Source organism: Prionailurus viverrinus, chromosome A3 (genome assembly GCF_022837055.1).
Source record: "Prionailurus viverrinus isolate Anna chromosome A3, UM_Priviv_1.0, whole genome shotgun sequence".
Classification (NCBI taxonomy): domain Eukaryota; kingdom Metazoa; phylum Chordata; class Mammalia; order Carnivora; family Felidae; genus Prionailurus; species Prionailurus viverrinus.
The window spans coordinates 32,324,977-32,348,734 of NC_062563.1; the positions used below are offsets into that span (position 1 = coordinate 32,324,977).

Here is a 23,758-nt window from a genome sequence, read left to right on the forward strand (position 1 = left end):
ATTTAAAGACTTTTCCTTATCAATGGCTGGCATTAAGATGTGCATCTAGGGGCACCTGGGTGGCTCAGTCGGTTAAGCGTCCGACTTCAGCTCAGGTCATGATCTCACAGTCTGTGAGTTCGAGCCCGTGTCAGGCTCTGGGCTGACAGCTCGGAGCCTGGAGCCTGCTTCGGATTCTGTGTCTCCCTCTCTCTCTGCCCCTCCCCTGCTCATGCTCTGCCTCTGTCTCAAAAATAAATAAAAACATTAAAAAAAATATGTGCATCTATAGTGATTTATTTTGCTTGGGATTTACCATTCCTGAATTTAGGTATTTTTGTCTTTAACAATTCTGGAAAATTCTCAAGCATTCTTTTTTGAATACTTGCTTCTCTTCCATATTTTCTTATAGAACTCCTAGTAGATATAAAATGAAACTTCTCATTCTACTGATAACATTTCCCATTTCTACCTTTCTGTTTTCTCTCTTCAACTGTGTTTTTAAACTTGACATTCAGTGCACCTATTCTGTTTTAAATTTCGATGACTAAGTTTTTTGTTTCCAGATTTTCTATTTGGTTCCTTTTCAATATCGCCTCTTCTCTTTCATGGTGATTGTTACCTTTTAATTTCCTTAAGGATTCTAAACATACTCATTTTATTTTTTTTTCAGATTGTTCTCTTACCTAAAATTATTGAAACTGCTAACCTTCTTGCTTGTTGGGTCTGCTGTCCTTCCTTTATGGTAGTTCATGAACTTACATGGTTAGTTTTTATTGGGGGCTCATTTTTTAGAGGGTTATTATTTTCTCTATAAGGCCCATGCATGCTAGATTGTGGATATTTCCCTCCAGGTAGCAATTACATTTGCTAGGGCTTCACAGGTTTTGTGTCATGGGCCAGTTTCTGTTTTTTTTTTTTGTTTGTTTTTTCCAGAATTCTCCTATCATGTAAGACACTTAAATTTAGATCTACATCCTTGGGTGACACAGGATTTGGCTCCGTTTTCTCCGGAGAGACTTTTCATTTCCCCACATGGAACCGCATGCAAGGATGAACTTACTGCTTCCTGGCTGGTGGACAGTCTCTCCCTGTTAAACACAGAAGGCAGCCCTTGTGAGTTTTTGTTTTTAGGCACGGGCTTTAGTCCTGTGCTTTAGGCCTTACAATAGGCCTAAAACTTCATCTCCTATCTGTGCCCAGGGACTAAAATCCCAGCCCTAGGCCATGATAATCTGTGCATCTGAGGCTTCATTTGTAGAATTAGGTTTCCTCTGTATTTCCTGCAAACTGGACTTTCCCAGTCTCACCTCAATGCTGTATTTACAATTCTTTTATTTTTCCTTTATCTAGCACTCTTAGGTATTTATGGCAAGACTGAGGTTTGCATTAGATTGGGTGCATTTAAATCAGTTGCTGGAAACTGAAATCCAATGTTTATATAGTGGGTTCAACTGATTTTGTTTAGGGAAAAAAAAGAGCTTCACTGTTAAAGAAAAAGAAACATTAAAAATCAAAGGACTAGCTCTGTGCTTTTCTACTGATAAAGAAAGGAAGGCCAAGGAAATGAAGGGTCTTTATGGGTCACACACCCACCAGGAATAGAACTCCATTCCCCTCTTCCTGTCTCTTTTTTTCTTTGCTTCCTTCTTCCTTATCTTCTTTCTTTCTTTCTTTCTTTCTCTCTTTCTTTCTTTCTTTCTTTCTTTCTTTCTTTCTTCCATGAACTATATTGTCTATTAAATTCAATACCTTTAGACCTTTGGTAGATATAGTGACCACCATGAAACATGAAGACAATTTTGTGAGCCTGAGCAAAGCAATCACATTAAAGTGAAGTGGATATAGGACTTAACTCTGGGATATCGTCTCCTTCACTGAAAACATCTATAGGAAGGGAACTGTGGTTATTTGGTTTGTCAAGAGCCGGATTTGCTCTATACAGAGAACATGGCAACCTACCGTCTCCATAGAATGATTGTTTAAAAATATAAAGATGTATTTGTGGATTCAAATGATTACTTTTTTTTCTGTAGCTCTGGCTATAACAATATGTGTGGTTGCAACCATTTATGCCACAAAAGTTAAATTAATGATCCTACTGTTTGAGACCACAGCCCATGAACACATTAAAAAAAAAAAAAAGCAACCTGTAGAAACCCAGTGACAAATATGGGTACCTTTGGATGCTTGTTTCTCATTTATACCTGATTCACTATTCACTTTTCCAAGTCTTTTTGTGCCTCATGTATTACCAAAAGCAACTTGTGTTTCTTTTCAGGCCAACTGACCCAGTGAGGTGCCGGCTTGTTAAGAAAAGTCAACAAACCATAAAGTGACATGAATAACTGATAGAACTTCAAAGGGGTCTTATTCTTTTCATCTTAACACACTCTGGCACCGTCACAAATGTAGCAGTCCTTTCTTTCCACAAAATAAAAAAAAATTCTCTGCCTTTTTAACAGTTTCAGATTGATCTGAGGTCACTGGGGAGTTTTTCAGAAACACCTTAACAGGCAGAGGTAGATAAACCTGGGAGATCACTGTGTGCAAGTCCAGCACCAACATTCTAGAGACAATTGATTTTTAAACCATGAAAGAACTTTCAAATGATGTCAAGTCCTGAGCCTCACAGATGACCATGACAGAAACTCCAGTCTAGTATATATGTTCACTAATTGCCAACACTGGCCATGTTTACACCACCATTTATTGAACATTTAACATTTTTTTTAATGTTTATTTTTGAGAGAGAGAAAGAGGAAGACTGCAAGTGGGGGGTGGGGTAAGCAGAGAGAGAGGCAGAGACAGAATCTGAAGCAGGCTCCAGGCTCTGAGCTGTCAGCACAGAGCCTGATGGGCTGAAACTCACAAACCATGGGATCATGACCTGAGCCAAAGTTGGGACACTTAACCGACTGAGCCACCCAGGCGCCCTCATTTACTGAACATTTAATGTGATCCAGGCACCATGCTCAATGCTTCATATATATTATTTCATTTAATTCCCCCCAATAAATCCAAGAGGAGGTATATCCGTATTTTATAGATTAGGAAACCGAGGCTCCAATACATGACAATGCCCTAGGTAACTCAGCTAGTGTGTGTTGTTGAGCTAGGATTCAGGCCATTGTCTATCTGATACCACAGCCCATGCTCTTACCTTTGAACCATGAACCTGACTAATGAGGTTCAATTTAACATTAAAAAAAAATAAATAAAATAAATAAAGGGGCACCTGGGTGGCTCAGTCGGTTAGGCAGCCGACGTCAGCTCAGGTCATGATCTCATGGTTCATGGGTTCGAGCCCCACGTCGGGCTCTGTGCTGACAGCTCAGAGCCTGGAGCCTGCTTCGGAATCTGTGACTCCCCCTCTCTCATACTCTGTCTCTGTCTCTCAAAAAATAAATAAACATTAAAAAAAATGTAAATACCTGGACTCTTTACCTGCAAAGCTTTGTTATGAGCAATCTCTTTCTCCTTCAAGGTGACTTACCTAAATAATTTGAGGTTATCTGCAAGTTGAGGGATATCAGTAATGTCCTCCTAAGGAAAAAGATAATATTTCATAAGCAGTAATTAGGTGGTGTTGATACTCTATACCTGCACTGTCGAGTACTATAGCCACTCATCACATGGATTTATTAAAATCTGAATTAATTAAAATTAAATAAAATGAGAAACTCAGTTCCTCAATCATACTAGCCACATTTCTAGCAGTTACCTCAGCGGCTGGGGAGTGGAGGAGGGCGGACAGTAGGATGGGGCATGTGCAGGGGCTTCTGGGTGGCTGGCAAAGTTCTAGTTCTTGATTTGGGTGGTGATGTGGGTGATAATTTAATACAAATTTGTTAAGCTACAGGTTGCTTTTTGTTTTTTCACTTTTCTGTTTATGTCACGTGTCATGCAAATGAAAAAAGGGGTTAAAAAAACTGACCAAACACTACCTTTCAAGTTAAAAATCTGAGTTAGAAACTGCTACTTTTATGTACAAACAAAATATTGTACAAATTCTACCTCAGAGCGAGTAGCTCTCCTTACGTTTAGTTCACTGATTAACTTCTCAAAAGGAACCTGGTTCAAAGTTCATTCTGCAGTGTCTGTTGGTGCCTGCCTCCTCAGTGAAAAGCCTACTGTTTAGCATCGCGTGAAAATATTGAGGGAAGGAGGAGGGAATTTTTCATTTATTCTGAGAATGGTCATTGTGTATCTAGTTAGTGGAGGAAGTAGACAAAAGAGAGCTCCAATTTCACGGGCCTGTGTTTCCCATGAATGTGAGACAGGGCTCTGAATCTCTACAGAATCTTGGCATTTAGTTTGTACAGAATATTTGCATTTGCGTGATACCAATTTCCCATTTGAAGGAAATTAATCATAAGGAAACATGAACCAAATAGCTAAGAACATATGACTCATTTTTATGTTACTATTTATATTCAGTTACAATGGATCCACTGTCTAATTCAATGTGAATTAAACTAATATTTACTCCTACCGTTTGAAGAAGTTAAAGGAAGGGCGGCATTCAACGAATGAATCAGATAGGAGAGGCATTCTGATTATAAAGCTGCTGTTTGGCCACATTTCATGGATAAGGATACGATAAAATAGTTGTACTACTATGTTTCACCAGAAGGTTTTGTTTATTTCCTGAAGTCAGTAGGTGTCACAAACTTTTTACAGTGTCCCAGAATAAAGGCCCTCACTGTGTCCACTTTGCCCAGGTGCAACGCATGATGACGAGGTAGATCATAGGCTTTGTATCTGTAAAGCATCTTCTTCATTCTCACAGCTAGCCATGCCATGGACTGGGCGGTTCTCTCTAGACCTGAGTGAAGGGACCGCTTTCATATTCTCGGCATGGCGCCTGCTTAAGATTCTCTTTCTCTCTCTCCCTCTGGCCTTCTCCCTTGCTCGCCATTTTTCTCTTAGTTCAAATTAAAAACAAAAAAACAAAAAAACAACTCATTTAACGTTTGTCAATCCATGAGAACACAGCCACAGTTCTGAGTTACCAGAAAAGTTCATACCAAGGTATTGTCCATTTTTCCACCTTCTAGGGTCACTTCCAAATTAGAAAGTGCTGCTTCTACTTCGTCGACCTCGGACTCGTGTGTAAAGTCCTGTGTTTCAGCTGACAATGACAGTTTGCTAATGTGATACTACAATGCAAACAGAGGTTTTAGAAATGGTATAAACTCAAATAAACTCAAATAAATCCATTAGCCATTTCTTCTTTTTGAAGGCAATCCCCCCCACTCCCTCATAGTAACAAACATCTCCTGGAAGGAGATCTCTCTCCTATGAAGGGAAGATGACATTTTAATCTGAATTATTTTGAGATTTATATTTAGTTGTGTTCAAACTCGATTCTTCCCCACCACTGGTTGAACTTGTAGTGAGGATAAGAATTGCAAGACTAACACCTTATATAAGATGGGCATGTGTGTGGGTTATGAGGCGTATTTTAAATTTAAATAGACTCCCCTCATTTTCAATTCTTTCTTCAAAGAAAAAAACAGTATGAAGAAAACGAAACTTTAAGAAAATGAGTTCATTTTCTTCCAGAAAAAACGTATTGAAGTTCTCATACCTGTAACGCTGCAAAGATCATCATTTCTTCTTCCGTGCAGTCAATTTCTTCTAAGAGAATGGCCCACCTGGCTTGTTCATAGAGTTGGTTTATTCGGACAGCATCATACTAAAGAAAGAAACAGGTAGGTGTGTGTGTTGGTGGAGGGCATGTATTTATATTCCTCAGTACAAAAATTCTGGAATAACTGAGGCCATTCCTTGTTCATCAGAAACAATAAACTTGCATTCAGATAAGTGAAGGAAATACCTCTCTCTCTCTTTCCACCACCCCAGTTCATTTTACTTCCGAACTTAGCGCCTTCTCAAAATATTTTCCAGAGCATCTTCAAGGGGCCAAATAGACCCATCTCGATTCCGTTATTTCCCCCTCTCTTTCATCACCGCTTCCACTGGAGGGAAAACCCATCACCACCATCCATCTACAGGACTCTCTTCATCTTGCAAAACTGCAGCTCTGTATCCATTGTACTCCCCACAGGGAGTATGCAATTTACTATATCCTCTAAACAAAAGTTGAAGAAAGTATGGAGGAGGAACAGAAAGATAGAGCACCTAAACAGATTTATCAAAGGTTGATTATCATTAGTTTATTTTTCCTTTTGCATTCCCTTATACACACTAGAAGAAAGGTGACAGTGGAGGTAAAAACCCATAGTAATCCCAAACCAGCAACAGCATTGCTGTCGGTCCAGCAGGAAACGGGACCTGTCCACAGGCACGCTCCTCCTCAACAGTGCTAACGCTGCTGGCCAGGCAAGACAAGTGAAAACCCAAAAGTGTGGTATTCCGGAAGCTGGAACACTAAGAACCTTAAGAAAGTCTGTCTTTGCTTCCTGAACTTTGCCAGGTGTCATGGTACACCTCAGGAGCTAGCCCCAGTCTCCTCCCCCAACGAGCCCAAACAGAACACATGTGAGAATGTTCACAACAGTGTTATTCATGGCAACCCTGAGCTGGGAACGCTCCAGTGTCCCTCAGCTGGTGAACTGGTGAATGTCCCTCAACAAAATGTGGGTCACATGCATGACGGGAGGCCACTGAGCAGTAAGAGGGAGCACACTACTGATATGTAGTGGGGACCTCAGAAACATGGTGAGTCAAAGAGTTCAGATGCACAAGATTATATTCTGGAGGCTTCCATCTATGTGAAGCTTCCAGAAAAGGCAAACCTTGAGAGGGAAAGCAGACCAGTGGTGGGCTGGGAGCAGGGAATGACCACAAATGGGGTATAAGGAAACTTTTTTGGGTGATGCAAAACTTTTTTGGATTGTGGTGATGGTTTCACAACCACGTGAATGTACTAACAATCATTATATTAGAATTTTATGGCACTATACTGCAATCAAGACACAACAACTAAAACACACACACACACAACGCACACCAGAAACTAAACAATCTCTGCCCCTCCCCCCACAAAGACCCCTGCTTAATTAACAGTCTAAAGACAAAAATCTAAAGAGTATGTGCAGCCACTAAAATTTGAATTGGATTGTCATATCATATCTGTCTGTCTGCCACTCAGTCAGTGTCTACAATCCTAATGCTGTAGGACTTTTAGTGAGAGTAAGTCAAATCACCTGATAAGGCTTTTCTCTCCAATGCAGTCAGTAAAGATTTAAAAAAATTAAAGCTTCCACACTTGAACAAACCTAATTTCCCCACCACTCCCTTGAAGCCAAGTAAAATAATTCCTTGAAAGAAAAAGTTACCTACATTTACAAATTGACATCAGGAGAACAGGATCTAGTAGAAGATGTTAGAAAGGACAGGATAAGCCTGGCTCCCACTGAGAAATACTGGATTTCTCTGTGGAGCCAGCAGAGCTCTGGATTTTCTTCTTTGGAGGCTTGTTCACATTCCCCCCTGAGGCTCTGGAACATCACAAGGTCCCAGGTTTTATGGGTCACTTATTTATTTTTAATGTTTACTCTTGAGAGAGAGAGAGAGAGAGAGAGAGAGAGAGAGAGAGAGAGAATGAATGAGGGAGGGAGGGGCAGACCAAGAGAGGGGCACAGAGTCTGAAGCAGGCTCCAGGCTCTAAGCTGTGAGCACAGAGCCCGATTAGGGGCACAAACCCACGAGTTGTGAGATCATGACCTGAGCTGAAGTCGGACACTTAACCGACTGAGCCACCCAGGCGCCCCTGCAGGTCACTTATTAACAGGCACCCTGACAGGTCTTTTTCTTTTTGAGAACTCAGTCAGTGGTTTTCCCAACTTAGAAACAAATGTTTCCCTTGGTGGGGATTGCAAATGTTTCCCTTGGTGGGGATTGGCTACTCTTGCCTTCTCCTTGGCCCTAGATTTCCTTTGTCTTCTGGTTTACTGAAAATAGAAACCCCAGACTGGAAGCTGTGGTTTCTACCACCTCCATTGCCTGAATCCCTGTTTCTCCCCCTCCAGTCAATTCAGTGAACCCCTCTCTCTTTCCACCCAAAACCAATACAAACAAATAACAAAACCTGCCTCCCACAGTTTCACTCTCTCAGGAAAGGGTTACTATTTAGATCTAATCACTCAGGATTCCCTATTAGCTGTGAGGCAACTTTCAGTGTCCTCTAGGATTCTCATTGAAACTGACATGCCTTTTCTCTACTGAACCTTTAAAAAAAATACTGTGAATTATTGGAATTATAAAAGTTTTTTTAATCCACACATTTAAATGGGGGAAAAATAATACACAATGAAGAAATTCATTTTGAATGAATCCTAAAGGGACAAAATAATGTACAATAAAAAGTTAAGTCTCCTTCCCTTCCTTTCCCCCCACTAATGGTAGTTTCTCTATAGACTGTTTTGTTCCTTGTTTTTTTTTTTTTCACTCGATAATATACTTTGAATATGTTCTACATCAAAAGAAACCTGATTCATTCTTCTTAGCTACAACACTGTATGGATGTATCATAAGGTCCTTAACCACTTCCCTGCTGATGGATGTTTAGGTAGTTTCCCATTTTCTTCCTCAAATTATGTAGCAAAGGCTGTTCTTGTGCAGACATGTTAATTCACATATTTGAGTATAACTGTGTATAAATACCAAGGAGTGGATTTGCCTGGTCAGAGCTATGTAGAATTGTAATTCTGATACATATTGTCAAACTGCCCTCCATAGGGATCAGATTAATTTGTACTTTGACCTACAAGCAGTGTACGAGAGAGCCATTTTCCCAACACTCTTGCAAAGATAGTGCATGAAACTTTTTGATCTTTGTCAGTACAAGGCTAAAAGCCACTGTAGTTCCTTTTCTATGAACTGTGTGTTCCCATCCTTTGATCATTAGTCTACTGGGTTGTTGGTCTTTTATTATTGATTTCTGGGGGCTCTCTATTGGGGGAATTAACCTTTTATCTGTATGTGTTGCCAAGACTTTTAAACTTTGTATATAGTTTCTTGGCACTCATAAAACTTTCATTTTTTACGAATGTACCAATGTTTTCTTTTATGGATGCTGGGTTTTGTATTTTTAAAGTACATTATTTTTGAAATTTTGTATATTCTAGTATTTTTGTATATCTGAGATTTCAATCAGTACCTGCTACCCCAGTGCTACAGCCTGCCTGCATCTCTCTTCTGAAAGCTGGAGAAGAGAAGCTCCCTGACCCTACTGCACAGTTTGGTTCCCATGTGTAGGGTGCCTTGTCAGCTTTACAATGGTTTTCTGGGTGATGTCTTTGTTCTTCTAGAGTTGATTGTAGGTTTTATGAAAACATGAACCACATCTTAAATTTCTGTACCCCTCTATCTACTCAGCACATAGTAAGAACCTTCAATTAGGTTATATTTATAGCATTCCCTACTTTAGAAGGGGGGAGAAGGGAATGCTAAAGTGGTTGGGGATCACTGTTCTTATGCCCCAAAGCTGTATCCCCAAAGCCTGAGTCTTCCTGTCACCTTTGGGTGGACAGCTTCTATTTGGCTGTTTGATTCGAATCAGTTTTGTTCATGAGCCATACAGAGAGAACTGCTTACCAGTTAAGCAAACATGACATTCACAGTGCCCTTGAAAAAAAATCAAAACAAAAAAATCCCTTCCCTTTTAGGAGAAGACGTAGGGTAGTTTCTCCTGAAGGTTTGGTTTTTTCAAAGAGCCAGAATTCGCTCTTTTGCCATGACTCAGTGGAAGTTATGCACTCTAGACACAAGCTAGGGCCATGGGCATTAAGTTGGATCTAAACCAAAGACCGAGCAGGAGCTCCACAGAAATGACAAGGAATAGGGCTTATTTTGAAGAAGATGCCAGTTAAGGAAGAAGTGGGAGCGGAGATGTGCCTTTGAAGACCAGACTTCAAATCAGGATCAAGGAGAAGACAGTGCCACGAGAGGCAGAATCACCACCGTGCACGAGAAAAGGGTCTACACAGAAGAGGTGGCCTGAGGCATCCTCCTCAAACAGGTGCCTGGCAATGAACGGGAAAGAGCAATAAGCATGAAACTAGGATAAAACCACCCTGTGCGTGTGGAGGCTGGTGACTCAGTTTACATTTTCTACATTTGGCCAGTTAGGTGCTGACTTACAGCTCCACAAAAGGGCCACACAGGGGTGAGGAAGGGGCAGAAATTCAGAGGATTTATTTCACCGCTCAGTTGTCCTAGTGAACTTCAGGCGGCAGGTGTGCATGTAATGGGAGTTGGTAGCCAGCTGGGGTACAGACGGTCCCTCTTCCCTGCAGTGGGGAGTGTAGTGTGCACCATCATGGGGCTTGTTCATGAGAACCTGCTCTTAACCTTGGCTTCCTTCCTAAGCATTAAGGATTCCGGCTCTGTGAGGCACTCTCCTCTTGTTCCTTTGTTTATGTAGATGGAAAGGGGCAGAGCACACTGTGCTGGGCGGGAAGACCCCCACAAACTCCTGCCAACTCAGGGGCAGCTACCATACCTGCCAGAAAGTAAAAGACGAAAATCCAAAGACAGCGTATATACATTGATCGTTCTAACCCTACATAGCGAAACAGAAGATTATACACATGAACCCTACTTCTGATAACTCAATGACTCAATTTTACACTTCCATGCATTCACATTAAAGCAAAAGGAGAGACAGAAGAGAAAAAGTATCTTACTTTGGGATTCAAGTCAAAAAAAGTGTAGTATTTAAATCGTAACAGCAGCTGTTCATCCTCCTGGATGCCTTGTTCCATAAGGGAACGGGAGGAGTCCAGCCAACTAGAAAACAATAGGATGGGTTTTAAAAGTCAATCCATTTTACACACATATATTACAATATTACATAACATGTTTGTATACATACTTAAATTTATATACATGCATTTACATTTACATATACACGTATATATAAGTGTACACGTGTGTGTGTGTGTGTGTGTGTGTGTATGTGCGTGTGTGTGTATTTCCTTGAACAAAGTCCAAGTAATATAACGAAAAACCTGTAAGGGAGAGGACTTGATAATAACTTGTATCTGCATTTCATTTTATAGCTTTAACAACTTCTTAAGTGCTTTCTGTATATATATTTTGTTTACACAGATACTTTAAAGTAACCCAGTGAAGGAGCCAAGGCAGTTCTTATTTTCTCAGTTTTATACGTGAGAAAATGGAGTCTTAGTGACATTAAGTGGTATGTTCAAGGTCATGTGCCTTGTCTTGGAGCCAGAATGAAAATCTGTACCTGCTGACTTCCTACATAGCCTCTCCTCTACACCAGCTGGTCCGACTCAACGCTGGGTCTATCTTATTGTCCAGAACTTTCTGTAACAATGGAACTATTCTATATTGCCCTGTCCAATAGAGTATCCACTAGTCACATGTGGCTACTGAAGATTTAAATATGGCTCGTGCCACGCTTTAATTTTAATTAAATTCAAATTTAAATGTAAATATCCACATGTGGCTAGAGACTCCTATACTGGGTGGTACAGTTCTAGAGTTGAAAAATAAGTACTGGGCAATGGTGAGGGGTGGAGAGGTGGAGATGAAAAGTTAACAGCAGAACGAGGCAGGGATGAGTGGCATCCAGTACCACAGAATGAAGATGGCTTGAAAGTCTATTATAACAGGCTTTCGGCGGGGGGGGGGGGGGCGGGGAACATAAGGATGACTGAGATGCAACCTCTGTCCTAAAGGAAGTGGCAGTCCAGTGGGGGAGTGAGCATCATAAGGTAGGAAATGGTGGCACGGGAGCGAGTAAGTGTCAGAACAGGAGTGCAAGGAGGTGAACCCATCCAGAATGGTGTTTCTGAGTAGGAGACGGTATGTGGCTGGGTCTTACAGGACAAGCAGGGGCTGGGTCGAGCAGGAAGAATGAAAAGAATCTTGCAGCAGAGCAAAGGTAGTGATAGAAAGTGTGTGCGCGCACCGTAGGGGGAATGGGGTATGTGAGTGCACGGGGTGGAGACATCTGCTAGGCCAGCTCTCATTGGGAGTAGAAGGCTGTGAACAAACTTGACTTTATGTGAACAGTGAGGAGTGAAAGAAATGGTGGTTTGAGAAGCAGTCTGAGTGTATGTTCTGAGATGACTTCAAAGCTGAAGGACTCACTCATTCAAACACCTAACGGAAGATGTGGTGTTCCACAAAAGGCGATGAGGGCCAGGTGGGCCACCTTGGATCTCCCCACTGCCCCATGGGACCAACCCACTTATACACTGCTCTACATCCCTTCAAAAACACTTTGCACATCCACAGGGATGGAGAAGTAGTATTCACATAGGGCAATCCATTGAGTTACCAGAACACATAAATGTTGCCATACTTCAAATGTTCTTGCAATGACCAAAGGTGGCATTTCTCCCTTCTGTAGCCAAAATCAGCGCTGATTTTTGCTAATAGTGTACAATCCCCAGGCATGCTAACTTAAAAATTAAACAATCCCCTCTCCCCCACCTCTGTGACATCTCTCTTACTGTATCAACAACACCAGTTAACAGAGAAGGAAAACGGAGCCATGTCCTTACCCTGCGTTAAGCTTCGTTTTGTCAACCAGAGACCGAGGCTGGTACATATCAGCCAATGCTTCTGGTGATTGGGGGGGCTGGCTGAATGCGAGGATGCTGCAGTTTTGTTCGGTCAAAGGGCTGTCACTGAACCATGTCATGGTGGATGACGCTGGCGTTCCATTGATGGGATCATATGTGGGAGTCATGGTTCTACTATATAATCCAGGACTTACTGCAAGGCAGAGGCAAGCTTGTACTATGACATGAGATTCAGAGGGAGGAATCTTTGGGAAAATAAATACTAACACTGCTTATGCTAAAATGGATTTTGAATTTAATTGTTTGCACTATTTAAAGTAAGGAGATGAGTCATGACGGGGGAGGCGTTTTTTAGCTCCTGGGAAGGCTGAGAACTCACAGGCCACAAAAGCTTCCAAAACCAACCCAGACAAATGCTGGGGACTCTCTCCTTCTCAATAATTCAAAATTCTATTTGGGGCACCTGAGTGGCTCAGTCGGTTAAGTGTCCGACTCTTGGTTTTGGCTCAAGTCAGAATCTCATGGTTTGTGAGTTCAAGTCCCACACTGGGCTCTCTGCTGGCAGTGCAGAGCCTGCTTGGGATTCTCTCTCTCTCTCTCTCTCTCTCTCTCTTTCTCTCTCTCTCTCTCTCCCTGTCTCTCTGCTCCTCCCATTTGTGTGCGCTCTCTTTCAAAATAAATAAATAAACTTAAAAAAAAACCCAAAATTCTATTTCAGCAGTAAGTTTTGGCACCATTAGTGAACAGAAGATCTCACAGAATGCATGTACAGACTATAGTTTTGGGCAAATCCTTTAAACAAATAATAGTACTTGCCAGTTTTAAGAACCTAGCTAGTTGATGGCTTATAAATCACATGGTTTGTGTAAGGAAAATGCAAATAATCCCTTTTACTCTTTGCATTGGGATATACTCTGTATGAAAACCTTTGATATTGTAAGCAGTTTGTTTTTATATAAAAAGACAAGGATATTGTCTTTCCAGAATTTTTACCTGCCCTCCTGTTACATGCCCAATGCAAAATTTATTTATTTAAAAAAATTTTTATGTTTTATTTATTTTTGAGAGAGAGGGAGACAGACAGACAGACAACGTGAGCAGGGGAGGGACAGAGAGAGAGGAAGACACAGAATCTGAAGCAGGCTCCAGGCTCTGAGCTGTCAGCAGAGAGCCTGACGCGGGGCTCAAGCTCACAAACCGCGAGATCACGACCTGAGCCGAAGTCGGATGCTTATCCGACTGAGCCACTCAGGTACCCCATCCATATGCCCAATGCAAAATTTAAACTGCATTCAGAAAAGAATCACATGAAGATAGGATCAGGAAAAGTATATTTGAGTGATCCAACTAATCTCTTTTCTCCCCAAATTCACAGCCAATTCTCCTAAAGTTTTGCTTTCATCAGTAACATTATTTAACACAGTTAAAATAATGAGCTATACAGCAGGTAGAGCACACGACTCTTGATCTCAGGGTCATGAGTTCAAGCCCCACATCGACCGTGGAGCCTACTTAAAAAAATAATGAAATATAAAAAAAACCTTGTTAAAAAAATTCTGTGAGTTCTAAAATTAATTGCATATCCTTTCCTCATCACAGGAATCCTGCAATTTTAGTCCTTCTTTTGGGGGGGGGGAAGGGAGGGGAGGGGAGGGGAGGGGAAGAGAGGAGAGGGGAGGGGAGGGAAGAAGAGGAGGGAGGAGCCGAGGAGTGAGATTTCTTGGGATTTAAGAAATCCTTGGATTCAAGCATGGAATAAAACAAAACACCTGTCATGAATCATACCTGGTGGACCTGAAGTCGTTGGAGACCCCTCGAGATTTAAAATATCTTCAATTATAGGCTCCTTGTTAGTTTTGTCTTTCTTTTTCTTCTTTTTAAAATAGTCACCAGAAGGCTTTAACAAGGAGAGTTCTTCTGATCTTCTAATGTCTAACAGACAAATGAATAAATATAAAGAAGGAAGAAAAACTATCAAAGAGTAAAAAGAAAATACCTTCTAAGACTCAGAGTCATGCTAGGCATCTGAAATAATTTCTCAGGAAATTCCTGAGAAGTAAATGGAACTAAATTGCATCCCTTTGGAAGAAATAGATGGGTGTGTGGGGGGGGGGGGGTGGGGGTCAAAGATCAGAAGATTTAATCTAATAAAATTTCTAGTTGTTTTTTAACTTATTATGAAAATATTTCAGACATACACAAAGCAAAAGGAATAGTATAATGGCCTCCTCATGCTTTCATCATCCAGGTTCAACCACTATAAGCATTTGGCTATAATTTCCCCTCCCTCTCTTTTTTCTTCCTTCAGTTTTTTTTAAAAATAACAACCAAGAACCCCACCATTTTCTTTCTTGAACATAGATCCCGAGAACCTTTCCCTTTCACTGTGCACAATCGCTAATTTCATCCCTGCGGCAGACAGTATTGGTGTCCTGCCCATCTCTTCTGGGCCCTCACCATTTCACTGCACTCTGACCCGACTTCCAGTGGCAGCAAGGACAAGAGTCTTTCTGCCTGAGGGCTTGCTCTGGATGCCAGAGTGTGCACTGCCCAAATACTGATGAAACAGGCCACACAAGTTCAGAGAATTAACACTTCCAAAAACAGCCCTCAGTGACTGACATGAGCGGTATATTAATACCCCCAGTCCCTGACCCATTGGGTGGGATAGCTCTGAGGCATGTTTACACTGTCTCCCAGAAGCCCCCCAATTGCCCCCGAGTGTGATTTGATTGGTGACGCTCTCTTACTGAAGAGCTTCTCTTTCCAGTCTTACTTCCTCACCCCCAACCAGTGTTTTCTGGAATCTCCTCCCCCCAAAATAAATGTTTGTACTTGAATTCTTATCTCAGGGTCTGCTTCTGGAGAACTCAAACCAAGATGATTCCCATTTTTTTTCCATTAGTCCAATATATTTATAACTGCCATTGCCAATCAGAGCTCCTGATAACCATGAACCACCATGAGCTTCTATATGATTCCAAGTGAAAGCCGAGGAATATGGACGTTAGAGTCTGTGAGCAGCTTTCTGGGAGGCAAATGCACTGATCCCATAGGTCCTGCCAGTTTTCAAACATTGCTCAGTGCTGAGGCTAGCAGTTCAGCTCCATCCTTTTCCTCTATAACTAACGATGCTTGATTGTCAGGTTGCAACACACACCTGTGCCCATTCCAAATGCATAATTTATATACGAGACCTGGAGATGAATCAGAATTTCCAGTAGAAGCATTAGAAACAAAACAAAACAAAACCTACATCTCCAAGCCCAAGATTTGTGTCTTGTCCTATCTTTGTGGGAAAACTCATCATATTACTAAATTTGATTTAGCTTCAATTGAACAGATATAAAAAAGGTGACTAAAAATGGCACATTGAGCCCTTTATGACTACTATGAAGACGTAATCTGGAAAAGAGAAGAACATCTGACTGCTTCTGTATATTTTGGAACCTCAAATTTTCAGTCCCAGCCATGATGTGTGTTTCCAGTCTACTATGGACTGGGTTTTATTTGATCATTTACTTTGTTTTCCAATCCTCATTGGAATATTACTGAAAACAAGGTGCCCTGGTGCTTGCCATTTGCCCACCATGTACCAGGGCACTGCTGAGGAGTTCTGTACTAGAAGTTCCATTCATTTGTTCGCTTAATAGTTAATGAGTAGCTAATGTGTGCCAGGCATTGTGCTAGGTGTTAGAACACAGGTGTGCTCAAGTAATGGCTTCTGTCTTCACCCTATTTAACATCACACCAGCCCCTACTGCCCACTGGAACTCCTAGTCCTGCATATACTGTCACACCTTTTCTTTTTATCTCTACCAAAATCTCCTTTTAACATCTTATTTTTTAAAATTTTTTATTAAAAATTAAAATTTTTTTTTAATGTTTATTTAGTTTTGAGAGAGAGGGAGCACAAGCAGGGGAGGAGCAGAGAGAAAGGGAGACACAGAATCCGAAGCAGGTTCCAGGCTCTGAGCTGTCAGCACAGAGTGGGACGCAGGGCTCGAACTCACGAACAGTGAGATCATGACCTGAGCCGAATGAAGTTGGATGCTCAACCGACTGAACCACCCAGGCGCCCCCCACCCCAAAATTTTTTTAATATTTATTTATTTTTGGGATACAGAATACAAGCAGGGGAGGGGCAGAGAGAGAGAGGGAGACACAGAATCTGAAGCAGGCTCCACGCTCCGAGCTGTCAGCACGGAGCCCGACACGGGGCAAGAACCCACGGAGCACGGGATCATGACCTGGGCCGAAGTTAGATGCCCAACCAACTGAGCCACCCAGGCGCCCCAAACATCCTATTTTTAAATTAATGTTTACATTTATTATTTATTTTCTGCCTCTGTATCCTAGAATGTAAGCTCAAGCAGGGAAGGGATTTAGGCCTATTTTTATTGTTAAGCAATCTCTAGCACTCAACACAATGCCTGCCTAATCAATATATATTTGTTGAAGGAATGAATGAATAGTTTAATGGGAAAGATAGGTCACTCATTCATACATTGTATATACTATATTCAAATGCTGAATCTCAGCCTTGGAACCATAGAATGTACCTACACGCTTTCAAAAAATATGAAATAAGAACCATGATGCAGGGTTTACTTCCATTATAGAAGTGCCACAAATAAATGGTTTGGGTAGTGTTGTCCCTAATGACTGTTAAAGCCATAAGAATTAGTTTTCAATCCATAATTAAGTGTACTTTTCTCTTTAAACTCCACAAATAATTTTTGTGGATAGAGTATTTACTAGAGCCAAGCGTTAGGAAAGCAGTTAAGACATTGCAACACTATTATCTCAAAATCAGTAAACATATATCAACTCTATGGTGGTAATGATTTAATGGAACTCTTGCTTGTTTGTCTTAAATATAATGACGATATTACTATGGCTCAGAGGAATGAATTTGTTTTGGGGGGCGGGGATCTTAATGGGTCTGTTTCTTCTGTTTAAAGACTTCTTTTGAAATAGCTTTAAGCTTTGTGGAAGTGAATCTGATTTCCTCCAATAATGTTCCATTTGGTTTAACTCTACTTACATGGCTAAAGTCCCCAGAACCAGGCTTGAAAAGTATGCTTCCTAGTAAGGGAAATGTTCTGTAAAGCCAAATGCTTGCAGGCAGAAAGCACACATAATTTTCCTGCCCTCCTTTGCTAACAGTCCAAAGGGCACAGGGCCCCTCTGGGGTACTCACTCAGGATTTTGCAGATATCACTGACAGCTTTAAAAACCACAGCCGAGAAGCTGACACGCAATCTCACTGTCTTCACATTTGGCAGGCGGAGGCGGAGCATTTTATGCTGAGGGGTGAAGAGAAGCTTTGCATCTGCCTGGACTCCATATTTGTCCAGGGTCCAGTGCGTTTTCAGAAGCCAGCAATGCTTTTGTTCCCACCAAAGGGCAAAGTCTGACCAGTCTTGGGATATGTCTGCAAACATGAAAAATACTATGAAGTAGAATAAGAACAAACTTTAAGAGTCCATCCATTGTGTGCAAGAACTTCAACAAATGGGTCTTCAGGTCCCCATTCCCTTTTACAACCTAAGGCTTAACAAGCCTCAGCACCTCTTCAAAGTCTCTAAAGTGGGGTGGGTAGAAAACAGAGCCTGAACCTCGTCACAGTGATATTTAAAATTTTTTTTAACGCTTTTTATTTATTTTTGAGACAGAGAGAGACAGAGCATGAACGGGGGAGGGGCAGAGAGAGAGGGAGACACAGAATCGGAAGCAGGCTCCAGGCTCTGAGCCATCAGCCCAGAGCCCGACGCGGGGCTCGAACTCACGGACCGCGAGATCGTGACCTGAGCTGAAGTCGGACGCTCAACTGACTGAGCCACCCAGGCACCCCCACAGTGATATTTAGATACAGTGAAAGAAACAGACACATCCTTTTGCAGGATCCTCTATTTCTCTTCCTCCTGTGGGGAGGGGGCTTGCTCTCTGAGCCATCGTAAGAAAAATAAACAGAAAAACTTAGATGATCAGACAGCCTAGATTAGCCATTTACTGTTATTACAACAGAGAGGGTTTCAAAGGTAGGGAAACCATCAAGAAACGGGAACTTACTGATCTGTTCTACTAACTTGAGCATCAGCCCCCCAACATGCAGATCTCCAGCCACTCTCAATGTGACATCTTTCTGCTCCTCCTCATTTGGATGGTCAACTCTGACGACGAGCTCCCAAGAAGCAGATGCAAAGTCCGTGGATGAGAGCATCGTGGCAAAAGCAGGTGTCTGCCGACAAAAAGTGAGACATGGATCACAAAGTGAGAAGGAAACAGGAGCTTGCCAGTACGTCCCGCAGGGCAAAACTTTCTTCCATTTTAGCCTCTTCTTCAGGAATTCTGCAGGGTTCCCAGTACTCAATATTAAATTTAACATCTGAACCTTGAAGACAAAAAGTCTTATAAGGTCTCAAGCTTTCCAGATTTGTGTAACTTTATCTTTCTATTCCCCCAGGACCTATTTTTTTTCTGTGCCTGCCCAATGCATCAATCTTCATTTTCTGTCTCTATGGACTTTTCTTGACTTTCTCTGAACTACTGTGGCAATAGGCAACAAATCATGGCAATCCTTGATATCTTTTTAAACAATCACTTTCATGGAAGTATAATTTGCATGCAATAAAAATGCACGGATTCTTTTTTGAGTATAGTTGACAATGTTACATTAGTTTCAGGTATACAATATAAAGATTCAACAACTCTATGTTATGCTGTGCTCACCACAGAAATGCAGATTTTAAACATACAGTTTGATGCCTTTGTTATATACAAATGATGCCTCGATAAAGTTTATTTTAGAAAAGGATGCCATGAAAATCTTTATCTATCTATGTATATTATTACATTCCTCCTACAAATATTGATGACATCTTCTGGTATGAAAATTAAAAAAACAAAAGTATAGCAAAATAGTTCTATTTCAGTCATATAATATGTAGTTTTACCTTAAATGCATATAAAGATATAGGTCATTAACAATTATTGCCAGGTATTTGATTTACTTGAGTTACCATTTTATATTATATAAGAGTTGGTAAATTCAGTGCATCAATTAAGTTTTTGGACAAAACTCTGGTAAAAGATTGAAAACAGGAATGACAGACACACAAAGCCCACTCTTCAAAACACAGATGGGGTGAGAACTTCAGACTCAGAGTTTTCCTCTCTTTCGAGGAACAAGAATAAAAATGAGCTAAGCAGTATCACAACTTACATGTTTCAGGGGGAAATAGGAACACTGGAATCCAAAACTGGCTGAACTTAAAATGACAGCTCTGTTTTACTTTACTTTTCTTTTTTTTTTTTTTAAACAGGAGACTCTGCCTTGTTGGTTTTTTTTTTTTTAATGTTTATTTCTGAGACAGGGAGACAGAGCATGAGTGGGGGAGGGGCAGAGAGAGAGGGAGACACAGAATCTGAAGCAGGCTCCAGGCTCTGAGCTGTCAGCACACAGCCCGACACGGGGCTCGAACCCACGAGCCGTGAGATCATGACCCGAGCGGAAGTCGGTTTCTCAACCCACTGAACCCCCCAGGCAGCCCAGCTCTGTCTTACTTTTAAAACAGAAAGCACATTCTGCCCCTTCCCCGCTCATGTCCTGTCCCTTTCTGTTTCTCAAGAATGAATAAACATTAAAAAAATTTTTTTATAACAGAAAGCTCATGATACTACCTCTCCTGGCTATTTAAAGATTTAAAATAGGGCGCCTGGGTGGGTCAGTTGGCAAGTGTCCGACTTCAGCTCAGGTCATGATCTCATGGATCGTGAGTTTGAGCCTTGCATCAGGCTTTGTGCTGTCAGTTCAGAGCCTGGAGCCTGCTTCAGATTTTGTGTCTCCCTCTCTCTCTGCTCCTCCCCCACTCACACTCTGTCTCTCTCTCAAAAATAAATAAACATTAAAAAAAATTTTTTTAAAGATTTAAAATAAAATTATCAGGCATTTAAATGATAACACATCTTTTTCATTTTACTACATAGAGACGGCTTATAAGAGATGCATGTTTTCTTTAAGGCCTATTTTTTTTTTTAAATGAAATTTATTGTCAAATTGGTTTCCATACAACACCCAGTGCTCATCCCAACAGGTGCCCTCCTCAATGCCCATCACCCACTTTCCCCTCCCTCCCGCCCCCCATCAACCCTCGGTTTATTCTCAGTTTTTAACTTAAGGCCTATTTTTGAGAAACATCAGTGCACTCGAACTCCTAAGAAGGAGCTTCTCCGATGGAAAGTGCACAAGTCTGCTGGGCATCTATTAACCTGCAGATTCTGTTCAGCAGGTCTGGGGTAGAGGTGGAGACCCTGCATTTATAACAAGCTCCTGGTGACACTGGTCTGTGGCTCACACTTTTGAGTTCAGACAGCCACGTGAACAATCAGCTCCAGGACTCAGTCCCCCCCTTCAATCTACCCCAAATCGATATTAAGCCAGGGACCATGGTGATACCTGAGGAACATTGCTTTTAATAATAAGTAATAATGATACCACCAGTGTTATACCAGTTTTGTGTGCATTTGAAACTGTTCACATTTGAAAGCATCAGAGAATCTCAAAATACACAAAAATGATACGCTGCAAATCTGAACAGGCTTAGGACAGATTTCATTTGTTCAAATCAAGTTCAAGAGTTCAGAAGCAGCGCCTTGTGTTTTTATGACCAGAAGGAGCCCAGCGATGTAACGCTTGTACCTCTGCATGCACAGAGGCACCTGCGGACACCTCTTGCATGGGCAGTGAATGCTATGCAATTGGGCCTAAACTCTCACTTCACTGTCATCATCAGGCTCAAGTATCATTTATTCTGTACTTACCCGCTGAAGTATTCTGTGTGAACCACGGAGTACGTGTTATCTTCTTTACCTGCTCAGCAATCCCATTTAGAAATGAGGAAACTCGGACTCTGAGAAGTAAGACAACTTGTTGGAAGTCACACAGCAAGTTAGATGGTGGAGCCCAGACAGAAAACCAGGTGTTTCTAGCTCCAAACTTTCAACCACTACACTGGAACACGTCCTTGACAAAGTTGCAACACCAATATGAAATAAAACTCTTACAACCACATGAGCTAAACTCTCAGGAGCCTTCACTAAGTGTTTCTACTAACATCTTTCCCAGTGAGGAGGCAATAAAGATAACTCCATAACTTGGCATTGAACTATTTGACTTCAAGACCCTCACAATTTCTAAAACGCTATGGTTTGAGGTTTAGGTATTTTAAAAAATTTGTACTTTCAAGCGACTCCTTACTGCTTGTTTCATGAGTATCAGTCATAGGTCTTTTCCTAACCTGGGCAGTCAAAACACTTCTCACCTAGGCAATACATGGTGATTCCCTTACAGCGAAATTCAGGCTAAAATTAGACAATCTGGTTTCCCCACATTCCTCTCCTATCTTTCTGCACCTTCATTTTTGAGAGAACTTCTCATCTGCAGCAAGCTGTTACTTGTTGAGGAGAGCAGCAAACTCCAACGGGGAAAGTACATCCAAGGAGACCAGAACGGGAAGCAAAGTGCACCAGCAGACCTGCCTTCCCTGGGTGAAGCCCAGCTGTCCACCTTGCAAACAGAAAATGCAAGAAAGAAGGACAGACATAGAGGCAGACAGGCGGCCAGACAGAAAAACGAGGGAAATAGCCCCTGATGCTTCCCCTAGAAGATCAGAGTGCCTGTCCAAAGGCCCCTGGGCCTGTCGGTTTGCAGCCCTGCAGGGTCCTGGGGCCAGGAGGTGTGTGGTGTGTGGATAGAAACCTGCTCCTCGACCCATGAGCGCAGCCCCTGCGGCTAGACGGAGAGTTTATTTTGCGAGACCAGATACGCAAGGCTGGGGAAAGTGGTCCCAAGCAGGGACATTACTTTTAATTCAGCACCTATTTACGTGCAAGGCGCTGCTGAAAAGAAGAGGTAGGGGTTTCGGGCATCGGTGGTGCCCGTTTCAGTCCCCCTCTCCGCCCCCGCCAGCCCTCGGCACTCACCTGCTTTCCGGCCGAGGGTGGCGTGCAGCCTCGCGGACGCGCACGTGGACGCCTGCGCCCCCAGAGCCGGAGCGGAGGCGCCCCCCGCCCGGCCGGCGAGCGAAGGTGGCGAAACTGGCGAAGCGGGGCGCCGGGGCCCGCGCTCGCGGAGGCGGCGGCTCCGCTGGTCTGGGCCGGCCGTGCTGCGCGCGGCCGCTGCGGGGAAGCCGCCCGTGACCTCTTGCCGAAGCTCGGCGCCCGCCTCCAGCGGGGCGCCGGGTGCGCGGTCTCCGCCCTGCGCGGCCCCCGGAGGCCGGGCCGAGGCAGGTGAGGGCACGCCCAGCCCCGGGCCTGCTGGGTCTCGCTCCCGGAGCGGAGAAGCGCTCCGCAGAGTTGTGAGGGCCGAGGGTGGCCGAAGGGCTGCGGCGGGATGGCGGGGAGAACCGGGGCGGACGCTCACCCTCTGCGCCCCTCTAGCGACCTTTCAGCCGACCCTCGCAGGCCGCCTCCAGTTTTCCCGGTTCCCCGAGGCCCCGCTGGGGCTAGCAGCCCCGGTGGTTAGACTGGCTACGTCCCCTGCCCTCCAGGTGTACCTGTTACTCACACCCCGGGGGTACGTCCAGGCCCGGAGAGTCCCATGTCTCCTTTAAAGAGCCTGGGGACCTGCGATCACAACAAGAGCGGCTCATCTCTGAGTAAGAGGATGATGTAGACCCCGGAGAAGGGCGAGGCGCCGCAAATATGCACAATGGGAGACCCAGGGGCAACCCAAGGCCATGCCCCAGGCCGGAATCCGGTGGCTCACCTCAGATTCACCACCTGGTGCAGCCCGTCGCCTCCGGTCGGATTTACTCCCGAAGAAGGCTGGGCCACCCTGAAGGGTGGGTGACTGGTCAGTTTACACAACCTGTCCAAGCCTCCTTGGTTCATATTACGCACATCCGTTGAGTGTTTACTACGTGCTAGACCTGGGGCTGAGCTCTAAGGATGCAGTGGTTTTATAAAAAGTCAAGGCAATGATAGTTTCCTCATCTGTGAAATGGGTAGAGAGATGGAAAGTCCACAGCCACTGCAGGGTGGGATTTCATTCAGTTCATGGCAGAATTTCATGCAGTATAATATAGGCTTTAAGCGATTTACACCAAGTACATAGGCTTGTAAGAACTTCATTTAAAATGCTATAAAATTTAGAAGTGGAATATTTGTTTTTGCTTGAACATTACCATATTCAGCCGTTGTAATGGGTTTTGAAAGTATTTTACATTTAATTTTAAAAAGTCAGT

At 42.8% G+C, this 23,758-nt stretch overlaps 1 protein-coding gene across 4 annotated transcripts in view; it reads right to left on the reverse strand.

Annotated features, from left to right (window-relative positions):
- The window catches only part of FERMT1 (FERM domain containing kindlin 1), a 35,510-nt gene extending 12,768 nt beyond the window's left edge, over positions 1–22,742 (reverse strand). Inside the window, exons 1-10 of one of the 4 annotated variants that reach the window (XM_047853737.1) lie at positions 22,497–22,741; positions 21,336–21,424; positions 18,585–18,753; positions 17,713–17,946; positions 14,295–14,441; positions 12,489–12,702; positions 10,638–10,740; positions 5,573–5,680; positions 5,010–5,141; positions 3,476–3,525 (exon numbers count right to left, since the gene is read on the reverse strand). In XM_047853737.1, the coding sequence (XP_047709693.1) occupies positions 3,476–3,525; positions 5,010–5,141; positions 5,573–5,680; positions 10,638–10,740; positions 12,489–12,702; positions 14,295–14,441; positions 17,713–17,946; positions 18,585–18,735 (1,139 nt within the window). In that variant the 5' untranslated portion in view covers positions 18,736–18,753; positions 21,336–21,424; positions 22,497–22,741. Of the gene's footprint in view, positions 1–3,475; positions 3,526–5,009; positions 5,142–5,572; positions 5,681–10,637; positions 10,741–12,488; positions 12,703–14,294; positions 14,442–17,712; positions 17,947–18,584; positions 18,754–21,335; positions 21,538–22,496 lie in introns of those variants that run through there. The other 3 variants (XM_047853738.1, XM_047853739.1, XM_047853740.1) reach the window with 3 other exon arrangements.
- Positions 22,743–23,758: the final 1,016 nt, after the last annotated feature.